General features: G+C 40.5%; 1 protein-coding gene across 8 annotated transcripts in view; it reads left to right on the top strand.

Moving 5' to 3' along the window:
- The window catches only part of FANCM (FA complementation group M), a 71,887-nt gene that overhangs the window by 38,983 nt on the left and 16,357 nt on the right, over window positions 1-16,547 (top strand). For all 8 annotated transcript variants that reach the window (XR_012629008.1, XR_012629009.1, XM_074869269.1 and 5 more), the window contains 2 exons: window positions 4,633-4,790; window positions 5,396-5,548. Coding sequence is in view for 6 of the 8 variants with exons in the window: in XM_074869269.1 (XP_074725370.1) it covers window positions 4,633-4,790; window positions 5,396-5,548 (311 nt within the window). In the remaining 2 variants the exon portion in view is untranslated. The remainder of the gene's footprint in view (window positions 1-4,632; window positions 4,791-5,395; window positions 5,549-16,547) is intronic.

The following is a 16,547-nucleotide window of genomic DNA, read 5'->3' as shown; positions in this document are numbered from 1 at the left end:
ACATCCGCAGATCACTGGTCTGTCCTTAAATATCTGTGCTTCAAATCAGACATTTGTTTCATCTTTCTCCATAGAGCTTCTCGTGGAGTCAGTGACTGACAGTCAGAAACTCCAGCCACAAACAGAAGAGGCAAATGTTAATGATATACCTATGTCAGGTGGCATAATTGTCACTTAAATGTTCAGTGACAGTCTGATACCGAATCTGGTTTTGAGCTTTAGCAGTTAGGTTTAATGGGGTTTTTTAATACAAGAAGAGTATGTCTTATATCTTTGTAAATGGCAATAAAACAGAAATGCTTGAAAACTAAAGGATTTTGAGGGGAGGAAAAGGAGGAATCAGGAGTAGGATATTTATGAATTGCACACACCCTTGGAGGAAAACTAATCTAAGGAGAGAAATGGCTCGTTAGCTGATGCAGTTACATGGCACTGAAATTCTCAGTAAGCTGAACAAAATTATAAGATAGGAAGAATGAGTTAAGTCTTGTAAATACTTGGAAATCATCATGCTTGATCTCTTTGGTTAGGTGCTTTCTGTAAAGACCAGTAGCGACTTCTTGAAAGAGGAAACTCCTAAAAGCCTTGGGAAACTTTCCATTTCAGCATACGGGTAGTTCGACTTTAGATTTAGTGGTTTTTAAATGCTTCTGATCACAAAAATTCTTATTATCAAAACCTACACCTGACCTCTTCCCAAACACCAGGCAGGGCAAACCAAAGGCCGAACACAGCAAGGGGAAGCAAGCTACAAAATCAGGCAGAAAAAAAATCGGCTTTCCCTTTGGCCTCCTAAGCATCCCCCATGTTGCAGGGTAGAAATGTAAAGGAGAAGAATGAGGGTTGACAAATCCATCTGTACTTGCCATCCTCAGCCCAGGCTCTCTGTCAGTGACGTGCTGCTGGCATGGCTGATGATGCTCCCAAGGGCGACATTTCCTGTTCTGCCTCGGGAGCCTTCGCTAAGGGACACTTCTGGGGTTTGTGCACAGCCCGAGGGTGGCCCGAGAGGAACACCAGGGATGGGATAAACAGACACAACTTGCACGAAAATAAACAGAGCAAAACATGGAATTAAAATAATCATTTTAGAACGTTTGTAAGTCTGTCCTAGAAAACACAAATGAGAGGCAGGGAGTGCATGGAGAAGATAATATGCTGAAGACATTTCCTGCTGAGGGACCAGCACTTCAAAGGCTGTAATTACCAGGTTCCTTTTGTGTGAAATAGGTTAGCAGCTGCCACAATCGAAGCACAGTGTGCGTGGAGACCTGTCGGTCGCTGAAGATGAACACAATTGACTGCCCATATTGCAAACAAGTGTTATGGGAGTGCAGATTATTGAGCACTGGCTTTGTGCTGAAGTCCCCTCATTACTCTGTGAAGCAAGTGGCGGTTTCTGATTTTAATGATACTCAAGATAAACCTGAAAAAGAAGAGAAAGAAAGGTCTTTATTTTTTGCGTTTTCTCCTTTCCTTATGTCAATGCCCCCTTCCGCATTAGGAAATTGAAAAAGCCAGCAGTGATGAATAAGCTGTGTATGTTCTCGTTTGTGCTTTCAACTTTTCATTTGTTCTTGAGGTTCCATTGATCTTCGGGTTTGTCCTTGGAAGGATACACGTGCACAGAATCTGAAGTATCGTGGGCAGAAGTATCGTAGTCATTTCGAGCATTCTTCCTTTCTAGTCAAATATTTCCTGTTCTTCTTAGTTTGATTCAATTTCTATTAATTTTACACTATCCTTCCACTTCAAAACTTCTTTCATAAATTTTATCTGTTTGTCGGTACCAGGATACAGTATTCTTGCCTTGCCCCATCACTAACCAAATGTGTTCTTCAGTTGTATGAGCTTTTCTTCAAAATTACAGCAACAGGAGCAAAAATCCCATTACTCGGCAGTGCTCTTATATTGTTTCTTCTAATTTGAGATCTTTTCTCTCCCTCAGTTTTGTTTTTTTTTTTTTGTTTGTTTGGTTTTTACAATAGTTTGCTAAAATTGAGTAGCATATTAGTAAGTGCAGTAAAATCAAAAAGCATTTAAGAAAGAATAGTTTTGCACTTAAAATGACTTGGACTCGTTGGAGGAAAAATCTCCTAACAAATCTCTGGAGAGAGCTCGTGTATTTATGCTCATCTTTTTTTTACTTTATAAAATGAGAATAACTGTCCCATAAGATAATTGAAAAGGTGAAAGTGCTGAAAGATCTGGATAATTATCTCTAATGTTATTATCTTTGCAAGTTGTCTGCCAGTCTCCCCGCTCTGGGAGAGGTATGAAACCGCAAGGGGCACGGCAAGAAGCAGCTAGCGTGCATTAGAAGATGCTCTTCCCATACCCTCCTGTTCCTGGTAGCTGAATGTCGTTTTAAGCTATCAATAATCTATTTCTTTCTTCTTTTTGCATTGCATTTGTCTCGATGACATCTCATTTTGTTAATTCTTCTTCTCCTCGTTCTTCACAATTACTCCCCCCTTTTCAGATTGCATCAATTTTGAGTTGCCTGTAGCTTTGTTTTTTGTCTGATTTTACGATTTCACGTTATTTCTTTAATTGCTGTTTTTATCTTAACAATGCAATCTTCTTTTACTTCTTTTTCTAAAATATACCAACACCTTCTTTAGTCTTTAGACCTTTGTGGTTCTTTTATGCCTTTCCAGTTGCCTTTTAATGTAGTTGTGGCAAGGCCTTTGGATGGCTGATAAATTTTCTGAGTTCATCTCCTATTTGCCTTTCTTGGGTTACACCTTTCATTGTTTTCATGATGACAGCTACACAAAACTTGCCTAATAAGGTGGTGGGGTTTTTAAAACTTGTTTCAACTACGCCTATTTTGAATTATTTCTTTCAGCCCATGATGTGACTTCTCCAAAATACCAATCGCATCTTCTTCTCTAGTCACGCCTGCCCTAAACCGGCCACGTGGGCTGTGTGTGGGAACACCAATATCCACTGTACTGGCCAAAAGTGACCTCAGCACCATGTTGTGCTCATTGCTTTACCTGTCCTCCTTCCCTGCCCACTTCCATCTCCCACATCCACACCCATCTAGTAAAGGAAGCATTATTCTGTGTCGGTAGTGCATAATTTCTTAGGTAAACCAGCAGAAGTTTCGGGCGGTTGAAGTTTCTTTTGCACTAGCAGCTGTCTTTGTAGTGAGAAGAGGGACAGCTTATGACAACGGATTGGAGGTGTCGTGGCTGGCTGTACTGTCCTGGTCGGTGTGGTGCTTCCAGTTCCTTCTTCCTTGCCCTTAAACAGAGGTTTTTGCTCTGAGAACTGACAAATTCCCTGCTGGCTACAGGCTAAATCCACCTACTTCCACCCCTCCAGGATATTTCTTGCTCTCCTCCCTGTTCAAGGGAAAGGAAAATATTTTGTTTCTGGAGAAAAACGTGGAAAGTAACATTGATGATTTTAATGATGTGTTTGTCTTTGGTAGTATGTTGCATTTGTAACTCATGAAATGTTCTTAAAGATAATTACCCTTAAAATGAGCCTGTGCTACTTCGCATGAAGGGGAAACGCTGTTGCTAATTACTAAATTCAGCGGGGCATGGTCGTTCTCAGCTCTGTATCCAAACAGCCTCATCAGTCTTGATTAGGATGGGGATTTTCTTCTGTAAGAGCTGAAGAAGAGCTCCTGATACTCTGCAATTACTCAGTAGTATACAGCTTAGGTTTCTACAAAACACTGTAAAAAGCTAGAGCTTATTTGTATGATATTAATGAGATATGTGTGTCTCATGAGATTTTATATTCCTTAAGTGGGTCTGTCCTTACCTTTGGTCTGATATTACCCATGATCTAAGCTATAAATTGAACTATACTGGCACATATGTTATTATTCATTATATATTCTGCTAATCTAGTCAATGTATTTTGGAAATGTCTTTGGCTCCTTTTCTTAATTTACTTCTAGTTTTGAGAACTCTTTCACCCACACAGTGTGTTTTAGTAATCTCTGAATTGTGGGTTTATGTAAAAATGAAGCATTTAATAATTTTCAGTATTTGTAGTATTCTATTCAGCTGTAATAACTCCTGATTAGTACTTTAGTTCTTTCCCTGCTCCTGAGGAATTTCCATAGTACTTTTGTTTCTGTCCTCTCATTCATCTGCATGTCCTTAATAGAGGAGATTGAGTCAAAAAATGACTAACAGATATTTTTGTCATAACAAATTAATGTTGCTTTTCAGTATTTAAGGAGTAACTGTAAAAAAAAACCCAACACTTTTACTTATATGCAGTTTGTTCCCCAAGGTCTCCAAGACACACATTTAGAAATGCAAGCCATATGCTTTCCCTGTTTGCTATACTGTCTTCAGGGCCTATAGGTATTTGATATAGATATATCTCTATTTATATCTGTCTGTCTGTCTATGTCTGTCTTTGTTTATATGATGCCTTCCCCCAAAACAATTGTTTAATAGATAGATTAGTCCATAATTATAACACATACAACACATTTTGATACTTGTTTCTGCATCAGATTCTCTATGTCTGGTTTTGCTTCTGGCACAGAGAAGGTATTTTTTCTTTTGACCGGTGTCATACAAAGTTCTTTTTATTCTGTGTATGCTTTTTCTTAAAGTAGATAACATTTTCCTGTTATTGTTTTTCCCCCCACAGGCCAAAAGCAAATACACTGTCAGGAGAATTGGTCTCTGTCACCTGAGGAATTTGAAATATGGGACAGACTTTACAGAATTAAGGAAAGTGATGGAATAAAGGAACCGGTGCTGCCTCAAAGTCGGTTTGAAACCTTAGAAAACCTGGAAGAAGTATCAGTGAGTTTAACCTAAACGTAATATTTCCTTTGACATGAGGCCTAAAGGATACCCTAAGTAACAAAAGTTACTCCTTCCTTGAAGGAGGTCGATGTTAAAAATGCAATTTTGAGATTTATATGTAGGTTTTTGAGGTTAAGAATTTAGGAGTTAGATGTTTGTAATGGGTCTTTGAGGTTAGGTCTGTAAATTAAAAATACATTAAGAAGTCTCACAGTATCCGTTGAGTTCTGTTCCTGTTTCTAAGAATTCCATGCAGGATGCTGTATTCATGATGGTTTTATATCCACGCTTTTTAATTCCCTTGGTTATAGAACTGTAAAAGTGTTACTGAAAGAAAAGCTCAAGTTCTCTTTTCTGATTCAGAGAAAAGCTTTGGAGCTTTTGTCATTTCACCACTTAAAACAACCTGTCTTCTATGGAAAACCATGACAACACAAAGCATGGAATCGTTTTTATTTAAACCAGACTAAACATTTGTGACAGTGTTTAGATACTTTTCTGCATTCACAGTATTTATGGTCCCTGGCAGAGAAATAGACATTAGTTTGGCTAAACAATTTCTTGATTAAAATCTCCTTGCCTATCTTAATTTTGAACTGCAGAAGCGTGAGGAGGAGGCCACTCATGAACTTTCCTTGTCTGAATGGAGAATTTGGCAGAATCGTCCTTTTCCTACAGCCATGGTTGATCACTCGGATCGTTGCTACCATTTTATCAGCCTTATGGAAATGATAGACCTGATGAGAGATGAACAGGTAAGGTGGTTACGTTTGGCTGCCTGTAAACATGCACAAGTATTTAATGCACAGTTAGGCTATTTAAAAATAATATGTGCTCTAGTTCTGTCTGGTCAGCTGAAACAGAAAGTGGGGCTGTTTGCATGGGGCTGTTAGACATCGTGAAATGAATAATGTGTGTTTAATTTTGTTTCAAAATGTCTCCCACTGGTATTCTGTAACTTTAACCTTTTCCACAGAAGTTGCTTAAACTAGTGTTTCCCTGCACAGAAAAAAATAAAAACAAACCACCCATAAATCATTCTTTTTTTAATGGATCCAAGTACTGTTTTTTTTACAAAAAGACATTAAATATGAGAACTATATATGTCAAGGAGCAAAGTCACCAAGAATGGTATTAGAACTGTTGGCAATAATTTTGTATCACATATGTACCTCGAATGCATCCCATAAAAATGATGCGGGAATGCATTTCGTGTTTTAAGGTGGTTGTGTTTTGAGGCTTTTTGGTTTGTTTTCTGTGAAAGCTTTAATAAAAAACCTAATAGCTCCTGAGAATTAAAGGATAAGAGGAGGGCAGTCAAACAAACATGGATGAAAACCATATGGGAGAGGAGAATTTTGTTTACTACCAGTTATGGATAGCAGATATGCCTTTGTAATGAAAGGCACATACAAGAAAATGTGTGCAGTGGTGGATCTGTTGACAGTACTGCAGACATCAGTTGTTCACCACACTTTTCTCCTCCAGTTTAGCTTTTCTGGGTTCCACACATACTGCTTTTAGTGTGTTGAAGTTTTCTAGGTCATCAGAATCTGTTGCTAAGTTGCCAGTTTCCTGAATGACTAGACTAATCAATGAGGAGAATAGACACGTTGTAGCTGTACTCCTGGCTAGGAAGGTGTGTTAATGGAAGGTTGTTAGTAGACTTTCAGAGCTAAGATGAGTTTCTCCACTTTGTCACAGAACAATGGCTTTCTTGACTTCTTCCAGAGCCTGTGTTCCCAAGCTAGGGTCAAGAACATACTGCCAGAGAGGACTCTGGGGAGAGTTCAGGTGTAGAGAGCCCAAGGAATTCGAGAGGCAAAGAAATGGTTAAAAATTTTAGAATTGCTCTTCTAACTGAGGACTTCCCTCCCCACCACCAAATCCAGCGCATGAAGTACAGGTGATTTAAGTTCCTTTTGTAAAAAATGTATCGATACCAGAAGTCTGTTCATGTTCCCAGGTGCCTTCAAACCAACGTCTGGCACCCTTAAAATAATTTACAGCACAAATTTGTTAGTCACCAAGCGAGTCTTCTGTCTTCCCCCAACTCTGCCAAAGTGAGTGCCAAGAATTGTAAGCAAAGCGGAGTTTTACAGAACTTTTACAGAGATAGGTCTGGCTGCTGTCCCTCACAGGAGTGAGACAGCTCCGCTCACCTACCAACAGAGGGGATGTCCCTTAACAGGCGGGACCCAAAACTGTGGCTTTTTACACTGTGATCATCACTTTCCGTTCTGCTTAGCTCTGGTGATGGCCGTCCAGCGTAGGCAGGGTGCGTGGTGCTGCATCTTCTGTGGAGTCGTGCTGACATGTACCATCGTAGCTCACGAGCTCTCCCCGGTGCAGGGAGCAGCCCTGCGTACAGCACGTTGTAATGCTGCAGAGCCTGCAGACAGAGTCGTGGAAAATGCTGGAAGATCTGCATCAGAAAAGAAGGGATACAGCTATTAATTGATAACAAGTGATAAACTTGCACTATTTCTAATTTAACAGCTAAATGTCAGCTTAATCATGATGTATTGTAGGTATTGCTCTCACAGTTGGAAGACTGGGACTGCCTGTTGTCTCATTCAGCTGCCTCCCAGCTCAAAGTTTCAGGCCTCATCTGGATTGATTTCCAGCCAGCTTTCTCTGATCTGTCTTAACTAGTCATAGGTGGAGACACTGAACTTTCTCACCAGTTAGAGGAGAAATCATAACTGGATGTCACTGGCATGCTGAAAACACCTTCTAATGACTCCACTGAATGTGAGAGGTTACAACATGACACATCACTCCGCCCTCTTGAATTCTTCTAGGGAAAAAGAGAGTGCTAGAAGTAACTCTGCCCATGGAACAGGAACTCTGCCCATGTCTGACAAGGCTGGTAAGGCAGAACTGTAATCGGCACTGACACCCAGTTTTTAAACTTCAGTGGTTCTTGGCCTCTCTCTTATATCTAAACCAAATTGTCAAGGTTCAGGGACATCAAAACTTCACCATAACTGTTTCACAAAAGCAAAGATGCGATGGGTCTTATTTTGTCAGCACTGACCTTGCATGTAAGTTGTATTAATATTTTCTTAAGTTCTCCTTGACTTCTCTGAAAGGCCCCGAGACATTTTTATTGCTGACCCTGACTGTCTGCACCTTCAGCAAGTTGGCAGGTGACATGCTCCCTGCATGTCCAGAGGTCCCTCAACAGGATGGCAGAAACCTCATGACAGGGCAATGAGAGCAGTGGTGCCCTTGGGGCAGCAAAGGCCACGGCTCCCCGGTGCCATCAGTAGGGCAAGGGAAGCAGTTGTGCTTGCCCAGGGCACCGACAGCTCAGGACAGGAGCTGAGCCTGGATTAACGTGTCCCCGGCGTGTTACGCACACCCAGTGTACAGCACACAGATGGGCTGGGCTGGTCCTCGTGCAGGCGTGGTGTTTACGGGCTGCTTCTGACATTCTTGGTGAAGATTGTTTCCAGAGCAAGTTTAAACCTTCAGAAGCTTTGCTTTACTGTAGCGTTGAGGTGTGTCATGAAATTGTAGGAAGCGTTATTATTAAACAGTGGGGATAGCATAAAGGTGTATGACTCCAGCCTCTGGGAAATGACCTTTAGCAGAAATTAAGACTGTAAAAATGTATCTAAAACGTTAGTCTTAGATGAAAACAAGTGGATGGAAACAATAATTGTTTTAGCAGTGATTCAGAGGTTTTTGCATGTATGTACTGTGCATCCAAGTTCCTCTTATAACTATTCTATTGACAAATGTACCACTGCTAATTTGTCTGATGTTAATTTACACTTCTTCATAGCAGAGAGATTTAAGACAAATACGAGTCAAACTATTTCCTCAAATAACTAAGATATTGAACTTCAAACCATAGTTCTAGTGATTATTTTCTTACTGAGGGAAAAAATATAAGAACAGACAAAGCATGATTTTCCTATGAATAGCCAAATGATCTGGAAGTTTCTGATGAGACTACTTATTTCTGGGGAAGGATCTCATTCAGATATTAGTAGTAACCTAATACGAGCCAGCTCAGGAGGTATCTGTGTGTTCTTTATGAGTGTTTGCTTTTCTGTTACAGAAGAAAGCTTGGGAACTCACTGATGTGTAACTTTCCTTTCCTTGTACTCATTCAGTGATTCCAAGAAACCTCCTGTGCAGTTGTGTTGTGCATAATAGATTAAAAAAAGTCAATTAAAAGGCTTAGATATTTTTAAATAGATGAAGTGAAAATGCTTGGAAAAAAGATTTTTTTATATTGTATTTATATGCTCTTGAAAACTTAGAGAAGAAGTTGGCACAATCAAAAGAAAATAAAAAAGCAAAAGAAATCCCAGCTACGAACCCTGCGACAGGCACATCCACTGCAGAAAAGCCTTTAATGCCTGTGTGGCTTTATTACTACAGCAACGAGAATGGGGCAGATGGGGTTGGATTTTCTACAAGCCACGAGCGGGGATTTTTTGTGTAACATGGTAACAAATCAAGTTGTCCTTATGCAAAATAATTCAATAGCTTTTAAGCATTTTTGAAAATTAAACTGTATTGTTTGGAAACAAGGTCAGGACAAAGTAATCATTTTTATTGAAATGATATTTGTCCAAGTTTCTGAGGATAAGTAACAGGAAATATTGAAGTGCAGGTGCATTTTTTTTCTGGAAGGTAGGCAATTCTTAATGACTTTTTAATTGTCAAATGTGGGAGGATGACTATGGGTATCTGTTTCCCACTTCAAATTGGCAGTGGGAAGTTACAGTCAGATTAATTAGTCTCCCTAGAAAGACAAAAGAAAGCCCAAAGACTCCCATTAGGAGGATTGCTTCTCTTTTTCACTCAAGTAATCTCTGATACCAAACACCTGGGGAGACATGGTTTAGAAGATGAACCTGGAACAGCTGCCACTAAAATCATCTGTCGCTTATCATCTGTCTTGGGTTGCCTTGAAGGATTGATCGGATGAAATGCATGACAGCAGGGAAGATGTTCCCAGGATACCCTGAAATTCCAGAGATCCTGAAAAGGCTTTCCATGATTTAGAAGTTTTTAAATCAGGGATGTTCTGGGGGGAAAACAGAGTGTTTCCAGACAGCTGTGACTTTTTTCCCTGGAGATACCAAATGCAAAGTTAAAAATTATTCAAATAAGGACAATGAAATACTTTTATTTTTGTTTTAGACCCTCATTGTCTCTGGTTAAAATCCTGATCTGAGATGTGGCAAGGCTGCTTCCCCAGCCAGTAACAAATCATTTAAGACAGCAAATGACATTTAATTACAGTGTTTATGGTGTGTGGCCTAATGCATCTGTGGAGCTGCTGGCTTGAGCTGTGGGACGCTGTTTCTTGTTTGGGCACTGGATCTGGCTTAAGCAGCAGAGAACAGATAATCAAAGCCAATACCCTGTCTTGGGATTCTCAAAAGAAAGCTGTGCAGAGGTGGCCCAGCTTGTTCTTTATTCCAGGAAAGCCCAAGGGGAGCACGCTTCCCAGCGTGAAGGTGCAAGGGTGTCTGGTTTGTTCTTAGGGAGAACCTACAAGGCCAAAAATCCCACTTCTCCAATTAAAATAGTTTGTTTGTGCCATATTGATTCTTCTGATCTTGTTGCCAATTGATTTGAGTCCGAACACTAATTGAGACCTGGGTTAGATTGTTCAGACCTTTAATTGCAGGTGCTTTCTGGTTTTAATGATCCTGAGGGGTTTTGTGCTCTCAGCAAGAACAGAGAAGTAAGAGTGATTAGGCAAAGGCTTTTGGGGTGTCAGCCGTGGGCAAGGGACAAGGGGATTGAGCAGATTGTGTGGCACCGGGAAGGGCTTAGCTGGGTTAATTTGAGACAGTGTCTGCCATGTTGAGGGGTGACTGCTCCTGGAGCGTGCCCCACGGAACCCTCCCGCAGCCCTCCTGCCGCAGGTTCAGACATACAGAATCACAGAATCAACTAGGTTGGAAAGGACCTTGAAGATCATCTAGTCCAACCATTAACCTAACACTGCCAGTTCCCCTCTACACCATATCTCTCAGCGCTATGTCGACCCTACTCTTAAACACCTCCAGGGATGGGGACTCCACCACCTCCCTGGGCAATCCATTCCACTGCCTAATAACCCGTTCTGTAAAGAAATACTTCCTGGCATCTAGTCTAAACCTTCCCTGGTGCAACTTGAGGCCATTCCCTCTTGTCCTATCGCTCATTACTTGGTTAAAGAGGCTCATCCCCAGCTCTCTGCAACCTCCTTTCAGGTAGCTGTAGAGGGCAATGATACCAGCCAGAAATGTTCTTTCCACCCAAGTGAAGTGATCCCAGTTTTCTGGAAAATGCACCATAATATAACATCTTTTGGAAAGCAAATAAAATATCCAGTGTGTGATACGGGGTTACCAACTTCAATCTACAGACAAGAGGAGCTTCAGGTGTGTTCCGTGGCGTGGGAGCTGTAACACCATGGTAGAGCTGCCTGCCTTTTGTGGGTGCTATTGGTATCTCCCTCCCCACTGGCGAGAGGGTAGCAGAGTCTGGCTACTGGTGACTTTTGGGTTTGTTCCAGTGTTATTTTATTTGTTTGGGGGTGTGTGTCCGTGTACAGTAATTTTGCATTTAGGTTTCTGGATTTAAAATAGCTGTGTGCTGTTTCTCACAAACTGCCAAAATATTTACGTATGTGAATAATTGGCCGGTTGTTCCTTAAGCTCTTACAGAAGACTGATCTGGCAAAACTTTGACACTAACTGTGCCAAGTGCAAACTGGCATTTGTACAGTCTTGGAACTCTTGCAGGAGCTACTATACACCAAATGTCTTTGAAGACACTATTTATGTTTTGAGAGGGGGTAATATTTTTAAATTGTTTTCAGTATTATAACACCACACAGGTGACAAAGTTTAGTGCAATATAATCACATTTATTCAGAACACTGAACTGCTACTGCAGTTGAAAAACTGCTTTTAGATGCAACAGTCCTGCTATCTGCTTGGATAGACCTGTTGCTGCTTGTATTTTTAGTATTGGCATGAAAATGCAGTGAGCGTAGGAAATAATGATGGTCACTGGGATTCAGCAATGTTTTGCTCTCCATATTTTCATGGAAATTACGTACTGGTGCCCCGGTCAGTGCTGTGTGTCTCCCTGAGCGTGGTGGCTCCCCCTGTCCCCCCGTGTATTTCTGTGATACTGGGCACGGGGATGTGCCAGGCTGGGGCAGTCAGACACTACATGTCAGCTTTAACCTGCCTGTGGTGTCAGATAACAGAACAATCTGCAGTTACCAGGTCACACACCTCCACTACTAACTAGCTATCACTTCTGTCCAGGAAGTTTTATAAAATAAGCAGTGACTAAACCATAGATTAATGTATTTTCTGACACTTGAACATTCACTCTTGCCTCTGTAGCTTCCTTAATGATCCCTGTTCCAACAATTGCTAGGGTACATGCCCCAGATTTTGCTAACAAATCTTCTTAGGGATCTTTTGAGTGTTTTTATTGTGTAGCTGTGTTTGCTGTATAGACAGGTGCTCTCTCAAATTAGAGTTATCAGCAAAAGAATACAAGCAGATAAATGACTAATAGCCGATTGCTACTAAGCAGGAGCAGATGGTGGCTCTTCAGGAATTGCCAGCCTGGGTGTCGTGGGAGTAGGAGGTGTCAGACTCTGACTTGGGTTGTGAAGAAGAGTGTTGGGTGGCTGCATGAGAGAGAATTTCTGATTAATTCCAGGCAAGCTGCCTGAAAGCAAAAAAAGCAATAGAATTAGTAGGTACATCAACAACGTGATACCGTTAGGAAGAGAAATATCGCAGCTTTTGTAGAAGGAAATTGTGGTTTCTGTGTCCCTTGGGTTTCTTTTGTGAATCAACTAAATAGATTTTTAAGGGTCATCTGGTATACTCTACTTGAACTTCCAAAAAAAAGTTTTTGACAGTGTTCCTTCCCCTAGAGTCTTTTCTGGAAACTAAGAAATCATGGAATAAGAGGGATTGATTATTCTGTTCATTAACAGGTTCCTGAAAGATATAAATAATGGCCTGTGCTCCGATGGTGGGGAGGTCAGCACTGAAATCACATAAGCATCAAAATTGTTTAACCTATTTGTAAACAGTTTGGAAAAGTGATCATTTTTACAGCAGTAAAATATTGGTTTTGGTAATAGATGTAAAAGTTAGTCATAAAGTTACAAAATTTCCTAAAGAATTAGTCAGTGAGCAAGATCTAAAAAGTTGGTGAATTAAATTCCGTACCAGTAAGTTCAAAGTTGAATGAAGGAGGAAGCTGCCTTAGCCAGGAAAGAGTTGTTTTGGATACTTCTGTGTAAACATTATGTGTGAACAGTTTAATGATCGCTGTTACTCATAAAAGGGATTAGAATTTCAGAAATGTGACTGTATTGGCAGTGTTGGCTCTGTGGGGTTTAGCACTCAGTGTGAAAGCTGAAAATCCAGAAGCCTTTCTTCCCTAAAGCTGTTCTGGGAATAGGTTCTGGTGTGTGTCAGAAAAGACTTAAACGCCAGTTGTCCATGCTGCTTTTACCTCTGTTTCAATCCAGCTTTCAATTCAAGAAGTTATAATTGTTAAAACCTATATTGTATCTGTTTACAGAATTACCTTTTCATTTTTAAATAGCAAAATCACCGGGGTTTTGGCCGACATCTGAATCTCGTCAGAAAATGTACATCCAAAGCAGCTTATGAGGAGAGAGAGGTTAATTTTAATTTTGGTAGTAGATGCCTTAAATTTAAATGCTAGAAACCAGCATCTATTTATACATATATTTATATATTAAAATTGAAAATTTTAATATCTTAGGTTTACTTTTTCCTTTTTCTATATTAAAATACCTATTGCTTTTTAAACTGAATCAGTAATTCCAGGCAAGGGTATTGATTTGGTACAATAATACAAGAGAGATGCCTGTTTTTCTACTCCTGTGTGACCTATTTACTGAGTCGCTGGTACACGCTGGAGCTTACTAAGTTGTAGAAGAGCTGATCAGGTGATTTAAGGTTCTACAAGTTGTATACATTTGGGCTAAAATGTGATAACTGTAATTCTGTCCTTTCACTCCATCAGTATTAATGAGACTCATGACTAAGTTGAACTAGAAAACTTATATAACTCCATGTAAGCCTGAAATTAGGTTACTGAAGTTTGTCCTAGATGCTAAATTGTCTTCTGGACTGTTCTCCTGGCACACAGCAGTTCTGCTAGACGTTTTTCAATCTTTGCCTCCCCAAGTTAGAACACAATCATGGGTATATACAGTAGCCTATTGAAGTTCTTCAGTGTAACAACTCCTCCCTCCTCCTGTTTTCTGTGTTGTACCCAATTACTTATCCACGCAAGAAACTTCCCTGTTTTGCTCTCTCTTTAAAGATTTTTTTTTTTTTTTTAAAGATTTGGGGATTTTGGCAGGGACTTTTTGAAAGCCTTTCAGAAAGCTGGGAAGATAGTATGCGTGAGAGCATCTCCATGTTTTTGCTCGTTGGTCTCTTCAAAGACATCTAATGGATTTGTAAGGTCTGTTTTTTTTTTGTTTTCAAAAAGAATATTGACATTTCTGAAGAAGGCTCATCCAGTACTTACGTTATCTGTTACAGCTTCTACTGATTTATTCAGTATGGAGATAAGGTTAGCAACCTGTTAGCTTCCTTCCTGACCATTAAAAATGGCATCACATTTGCCGCCTCCTGGTTCCTGAGGTGTGCAAGCAAGAGATTGCATACCACCATTTCCATTTCAGGAGCTTCATTCTTGAGCTCCTTGAGGTCCTTTGGACGACGTGATACGGTTCTGTTACCCCTTACCCTCCTAAACATCCAGCTCTGTGTTTGGCCATACAAAACCAGAAATGATTTGCTTGTACCTGCTCTACCTCTGGTCCAGTTGTGATCTGAATTATCCTTTTACCTGCTTACAATCTTGTCCTGCAGGTTTGATTAGTTTTGGGTTGCTTTACTTGGGGTTACTTAAAAAAAGCAGAACATTATAGGGCAGGGATGATCTGCGCTGCGCCTCTTAGAAGTGTATCGGGCAGGCAAGAGCAGCATCACCTCCTTCTGTTTCAGTAAGGTTTAGTGGTTTGGCAGCGAATCAGTCCTTAATCCATTTAATATCCGTTGTGTTCTTATAATGCTTGGATAGTTTAATTGAAATGTTATGTAACATTCAGTTGTTACTTACATCGATCTAAACATAATGTCATTATCGACACCGTTATCTTGTCAACCAAATGTGCAATCTCCTCAGATGACATTTGTGAAGTTAATTGGACCAGGTTGTGTTGGTGGTTGGTTGTTACTCCTCTTTGATTTCATACCTCTTCTTGATTCTGTGTTTTGGCTGAGCTTGAGGGAAGCTAATTACTTAGAATCTACACACATCAAAATCATCCTTTAACCCTTTCATAGTAATTATTTTCTTCATTATTTTGGTATTAAGATTTTGCTGTTCATTATTTTGATATTAAGGCAGCCTGTATAATCTGAGGATCTCCTTGACGATCTCTTTTTTTAAAAATCCTAACTTGTAGTTCGTTTGGATATGTTTAAGAATTAGATAGCCTAAGCCTAGGCACTAAGTGTGTAGCAGCTGAGTAATATCTGCTGTAGTGACACACAGAGTAGGTGTTTCACAGTCCTTTAGAGGTGAATCTCTGGCAGCTGAACTTCCTCCCCTGCTCTAGCCCTCTGCTGTCTGACCCCATGGAAAAGGCACCCGCTGTCGCCGAGACACGGCTGCCATTGCTGCCAACAGGATTGGTAACCAGCTGACCCCAAAACAGCCTCTGCACAGATTCTGCCTTATTTATTCTGCATATCATCCTTTCTGTGGAGTGTGTGTGAGGTTAGTAAAATCAAAATATTGATGATGACGGTTGTTGTTATTACCGAGAGTGAAAAAATGCTGTTAGTACTGGATGGTGTGCTTTATCTACTGCAACCAGAAAGGATCCAAAACTGGGTGAGGATGTGACAGTCTTCAAATGCATGGAAGGTGGCCTCAGATCCCGTTTTCAGGAATACATTTAGACAAGCCAGGCAGCAGTAATTGTAGGTATGGTTATTTCTGCCTCAAATTCAAATGTGTAATGGGGTAGAATGACTTCCCAGAGTATTTTTCAAACGTTTTTTTCCATGATTGACTCCTCTAGCTCCCATAAGGAGTCTGGCAGTAAAAGGCTGTTGAACAGCAGCTCCAGGTGCATCATCTGTGGAAACCCCAACTGTTTACTTTCTTGGCCATCTCTTCGGGAAGAGACACCCTAGTGGTCCCAGTTTTATCAAGCTGTTGGTGCCACAGTGCCAGTGGTTAGAACAGCTCTGGAAACTTTCTTAACAACACAATTACACAGAGACCGAGTGTTGAAGAAACGAGAAGTCACGTTCTCTGTGCGTGAAGACCGGAGTTACGGCCCTGGGAGAAGAGTCTGCCCATCACTTGGGTACATGGGATGGGGAGGGAAGGGTCTCACTGGTGGAGAGCTAGAGAAGGGAGATACAGATGTTGCTGGAGTTTGAATAGTGAATATCAGCACGGCTAGCACAAGCTGAAGTAGAACTGCTCTAGTAATATTCTGGTGGGACAATGAGGACAGTTCAGGAGGTTGATTATGACGACCTCATTTTTTTTCCTACTTGCGTACGCTAAGAGTTTTGGAGAATGATACTAGTATAGGAGGCAGGTAACCTCTTACTGTAAAACTATGTTTTATCACCCACTATTTTATAAAGGTACCTTGTTTAATTTCAGGGATTAATGAGTCTAGGGATT

Source organism: Strix uralensis, chromosome 4 (genome assembly GCF_047716275.1).
Source record: "Strix uralensis isolate ZFMK-TIS-50842 chromosome 4, bStrUra1, whole genome shotgun sequence".
NCBI lineage: Eukaryota > Metazoa > Chordata > Aves > Strigiformes > Strigidae > Strix > Strix uralensis.
Note: the sequence above shows the minus strand (reverse complement) of the source record. Positions and strands in the feature narration are given on the sequence as shown.